General features: G+C 38.2%; 1 protein-coding gene across 1 annotated transcript; it reads right to left on the bottom strand.

Annotated features, from left to right (window-relative positions):
• Positions 1–1,481: 1,481 nt before the first annotated feature.
• LOC149015839 (1-aminocyclopropane-1-carboxylate oxidase homolog 4-like) lies at positions 1,482–5,096 on the bottom strand. The gene is made up of 2 exons (XM_089156960.1): positions 4,102–5,096; positions 1,482–1,912 (listed from the first exon to the last, which is right to left on the bottom strand). Exons 1-2 carry the CDS (start codon positions 4,939–4,941, stop codon positions 1,658–1,660), a joined length of 1,095 nt encoding a protein of 364 aa, XP_089013086.1. The 5' UTR covers positions 4,942–5,096; the 3' UTR covers positions 1,482–1,657.
• Between the last annotated feature and the right edge of the window lie 309 nt (positions 5,097–5,405).

The following is a 5,405-nucleotide window of genomic DNA, read 5'->3' on the forward strand; positions in this document are numbered from 1 at the left end:
AGTTGCTTAAAACAAAAAACTGAAAGAGAGGTTTTTTGATCTTGAGAAACACTTGAGAATTAATTAGGAGATTCATAAATGACCAACAACAAGAAAACAACAAATAAGCCTTTTATACCGACATAGGAGGTGACAAGCATGGATTATTTTCACACCAAACATTTATAAAATGTCTAGAGAAGCACTGGATTAAAGATGATGATGAAGACAAACAAGAAAGATGAAGTCAACTTTAGAGGAAGTAGCAGAAATTCAAAATATTGTAACTTTGTTTAGGGTTCTTACATGCAGACTTGCAGTGTTAGTGAACCTATGAGAGTTCCATGTGGACTCAACATCAGCAAATTGCAAGAAGATAGGTTGAAGATTCATATCTCAACCGAACCATCTCGAATTGACTCATTCAAATATAGTGATCCTTATCATGAACAAATCAATTCTATTTCATGCAAAACAACTCAGCAATTGGACTCATTCGAAAATGGTGGGTTTTATCCAAAACATGGTGGTTCTTATCCAAAGCTATTTAAATTCAAAATTCAAAATTGAAGTTGCAACAATGTGAAACACTCTTGGGCATCTCTATAAAAGTACTTGTACATCTCAAATTCAAAATAGTACAGAACACAAGCAGCAGTTTTATCCATGGACGTAGGTTGAGAGTTTCAACCGAACCACGTTATCTCTCTCCCATTTTTATTTTCTGCCTTTTCCTCCATTACAGCTGCACCTTTGATTAATTTTCAAGTGTCAACATGCAGAATGTCCCCAGTGTTAAGCAAGAGAGCACCTGACAAGGGCATGACATGAATCCACTCCTTTCCACACTACTTGAAACATATGAATCTGGTTGAAACTCACACAGTCGAAACTGTAGAATCTGTATGAGGATATCTTCCCAATGTCATGTCTGGTTGGGAACAATTTGAATTACATGAGTCTATCTTCCATATACTCTTTCAACTTCTCATGGGCAAAACTTAACCCTTCACCAAGTTCCATTAGGGTTTTTCCTAGTTGCTTCATGTCTTCGTCCAATGCTACCTTCTCTTCACCACAGACTGGTGGAATCTGGTAAAAAACTCAGGAGGGTTTGGTTCCATTTCACTTGCAATGAGTCCCCCAAGTGGATCCTTCAGGGTGAAATTGCTTGCGTGCTGTACATTTGCTTATGGTGGAGATCTAAATGAGGGTCAAAATTTGAATGCTCGCATAAGTTACTTTGAACCGTTTATACGAAAACGAGTGGTCGAGATCAAAATCTCAACGGTCGTTCCACCCAAGTTCAGACTTCCTTTGGGAACCCTGGTTTTGTGAGTGGCCATGTCCACAGAATTAGTTCCTAACTTTCCGGGATGTTCTGTGCTCTGAGCTCAGCTGGTTGCTCATGGGATGAACTAATAGAGCCATGATCATCCGGTAGTGTCTTTCTATTAATAGATTCGAGTTTGGAGGAAAAGGAAAATAAAAAGTGCCTGCTGCCAACCATTTTCAAATATCTTAATATCAACATGAATGAGCAAGAAACAAGATGAAGTATAATGGCCTATGGGATAGAAAAGCAAACCATATCATTAACCATAATAGTCTACAAAATCCATGCCGACAGTTTAAGTAATGCCCATTTATACAACTTTCACTTAACAAACCCTAATTCTCACGACTCGAAGTAGCTTAAAGCTGTTCTTGGGTTGTCCTCCAGCTGAATATTGTAGCGTGCCTGTTTGTGTTCATCCATCTTGAAACTCCTGTAAAATGCTGGTTTCTCTGGTGAGAGTAACTCAGAGAATGGACTGCAAAGTTTTGATGCGTTACAAGATAAGAAGAAGAAGGCCACAGTGATCCCTGGGTCTTGAGAACTGTTAGCCAGTACACGGTGTCGAGCAGATTTGTATTCATCATTGGAAAGGACCTGATAAACGTGAGAGTTGATCAGTCAAGAAAATAAACTGTTTGACAAAGATATGAATTTGAAGCAAATCTTGGTTGCTTCTACTTCTAGGGTAGAAACCTTAGAGTTTAAGCATGTATGATATCCTTTTATCACCGCCCTACCCATCACCTTCCCACCCAAACTCTCATCCAAAAGGGAAAAAAGTAATAAACAAATAAAAATAAAAATAAGATGAAATGACAAATTATCGCTCTATGGTGAAATATGGGAAGACTATCTGCAAAATGTTTACTAGATTTTTTAATTTTTTATCCTAGTTTAATGGAAAATATTTCATCATAATAGTGATTTGGGTCATACAAGAGATTCAGCTGGTTATTAAACCAACTAGTCCAACAGAATTTTCAAGACACATGTAATTTTCAACACAATGTACATGTCTACGCTTGTTGGCTTTTTCTACAATGTCTTTTTTGGTTGTTAAAGACTTTTTCTTTTTTGAGCCTATAGCCGGCCGCCAAAAGTGTTCAATGTCTAACCATTCCATTAAACAATGCTTGTCAAAAAGTGTCTACAATATTTTAAAGAAAAGAAGGTTTCTTTCACATGATGGCATGATGCTAACTAACATAGGGATAAGGATTTTTATGTTGCACCATACTATCACTCACATGAGAGCTACAAGGTAGGGTTCTAAGTTTGGTTCTGCTTGGCTTTGATCTGTCTTGGTTAATTCTGAGTTCGAACAAGACTTGAGTTTAAATTTTTGGTGTTAAAAATGGGGCAGGATTAAAATATTCTGACCAAGGTCAAGAGTATGTTTGAGATAATATTTTTCCAGCTCGACCACTCTCCACTTGTCCTTGATTTTGGCCCTAAATTTAGCTATGATCCGAGCCATAATCAAGTACAAGACCAATGTCAAGGAAAAAGATAGTGACAAATCAAGGACGGTGAGAAGACCAAAGTTAGTGATAAGAACATAATCAATCAAGGCCGGGGATAGAGATGCAGCCAACCCTCTAGACCTAACGTAATCATAAAGAATTAGGGTAGGATTGAGCTTGGGTCAGCTTAATAGAATTAGAATATAAGATTAAGAATTTTAAACTCTAAATTATGGACGATACAAGAATAATCTTAGGAATATACAGAGCTGGGATTTTGTTTTGTAAAATCCGGCCTAACCCGCCCTTGTTGTAACCCTACCTCCAAGAGGAGAAAATAGTAAGCTTCACATTTGATACCATATAAGTGGGGTTTTGCTAGCTTATGGGTCCTCACTGTCTTGCTTGAGCACTGCAAATAAAATTAGAATCTGTACGTACATAAGTGTATTTATATTACATGTAGGCTACTTAGCCAACATGTTTTAAGGGAATGACCATAAAATAAACAATTTAATAATGGAATCCGCATCTCCTTAACACATGTTGGGTAAGCATATTTGCAGATTCCCCTACCAAGAGTCTCATAAAATAAGAGAAAGGTAGAGAAAAGTTATTCTCTTGTTGTCGTCTTGTGAAGACTCACGTGTATTGGGTTTAGACTTCCTTGGACTGTAGTGAGTGTAAAAATCTCCACCTACTATAAATTTTAAGGGCCTTCATTTAATAAGAGAGCATCATTAGGCTTTTTTAGTTTAACAAATCCAAGAACAGGTAGTCAAAGAAAGAGGGAAGAGGCGCCAGACCAGAGAAGACCACCCAATTACAATGAGAAATTCCTCATGGTCTGCGCCTCAAAATAAGCAACTGAACAGACAGACAGACAGACCTGCTGCACCTCAAAACAAGAGATTGCCCTAGAGACCATACACCACCCCCTCATTTCTCAATAAAAAGAGCACATGGGTTTTCCATCCTGATGGGCTTAAATCTTTTGAGAAGAAAATTCTCTCGTCGGATGTTTTTTAAGTTGCAGATAACAAAAACTGACATACAGGTTTTTGACCTGAAGTTTTTAAGGAAACAGTTGAGAATTGAATAAGATTAGAAGAAGACCAACAACAACAAATCAACAAAGCCTCTTGTCATGGTAAAATTTACCCCAAAACAAATGCATAAAATGTCTAGAGCAGCAGTCTATTGATCAAGATGATCATAAAGAAAAAAAAAAAAAAACAAGAATGCCAGGTTATATTAAGTCAACTTTTAAAAGGAACTGGATTTTAATCAGAATATTGTAATTTTGTTTAGGGTTCTTACCTGCAGAATGTCTCCAATGTTAACCAAGAGGGCACCTGGTAAGGGCATGATATGAGCCCACTCCTTGCCACACTCTACTTGAAACCTATCAATCTGGTTGTGAAGTAACACAGTCAAAACAGTAGAGTCTGTATGAGGATGTGTTCCCAAAGTCAGGTTTGGTTGGGGACAATATGGGTAGTAGTGTGTCAACATGAGTCTGTCTTCCATATACTCTTTCAACCTCTCATGAGAAACACCTAACCCTTCACTCAAAAGCTCCATTAAGGTATTCCCTAGTTGCTTCATGTGTTCATCCATTGCTACCATCTCTTCACAGCAGACTGGTGGAATCTGATCAAACTCAGGTGGGTCTGGTGTCCAATTCACCTGCAGTGAGTCCCTCCAAGTGGCTCCTGTTGGGACCTTGAAGTTGTAAGTAGTCATGTACACAGCATTACTTCCAAGCTTTCCACCTGGGTAGTACTGTGCTCTGAGCTCAGCTGGTTGCTCATGGAAAGATTTTGCAGCCATGATCATATTGTCCAGAACGGAAACTGGAATACCATGGTTGACTATGTAGAACATGCCCCTTGTACGAGATGCCACTCGAATCTCTTCGATGATTCGAGATCGTGAGCTGCCAGAGAGATGGTTATCGACGTTGGAAAGATTTACAACAGGGATCTCCATGGTGGAAGCAGGTCTGATGGTAGAAAGGATCTTAGGTGGTTGTATGAAGAACTTTGGAATGGTTGTGATGCCAGAGTCAAGAAGACCCTTGATTCCTATCATTGCATCTTCGAACTCCTTTGCTTCTTTGGCCTGATCATACTCTCCAGGATGATTAGATATGGCCATGGGAATGATTCTCTTCAAGGTTTGCTTCTCCTTATGGGATTTAGGGTTTTCGGAGCTCAATCAGGTTTACGTTTTATATATATAAGGAGATGAAGAAGAACATAGGGCTTATAACAATAACGAGAGTTGTTCAAACACTTGATTATCTCTTCACTTTCAACGATAGCAAGTAGAAAAGAATCACAGTAACCTTAAGCACGCGAAGAAATAAAGCTGAAAGAAGCACTTAGTTTATTCACCCAAGGAAAACCCACTTGGTTTAACTGAAAGTAATGAAATAACACTTAAAGATCTGAGCTAGATCCTTCGTAGATATGGAAGGGTATATTTTATTCAATTGTGTCAGGTTTCTCCTTAGCTAAGAACATGATTCATAATAATAAATTGGTTCAACTTTGTCACCACATTGACGACAATTGTTTTTCGAAATTATACATCAACACTCTTATCACGTGACAACTTAG

The sequence above is a fragment of the Hakea prostrata genome, chromosome 5 (assembly GCF_041222555.1).
Source record: "Hakea prostrata isolate BN-2017 chromosome 5, UWA_Hpros_2, whole genome shotgun sequence".
NCBI lineage: Eukaryota > Viridiplantae > Streptophyta > Magnoliopsida > Proteales > Proteaceae > Hakea > Hakea prostrata.

Excerpts from the sequence above, each read along its gene's own strand:
- LOC149015839 (XM_089156960.1), bottom strand. The coding sequence starts at position 4,941 with ATGGCCATATCTAATCATCCTGGAGAGTATGATCAGGCCAAAGAAGCA. Across the intron at positions 1,913-4,101 it reads ACATTGGAGACATTCTGCAG|GTCCTTTCCAATGATGAATA; the intron begins GTAAGAACCCTA and ends CACGTTTATCAG.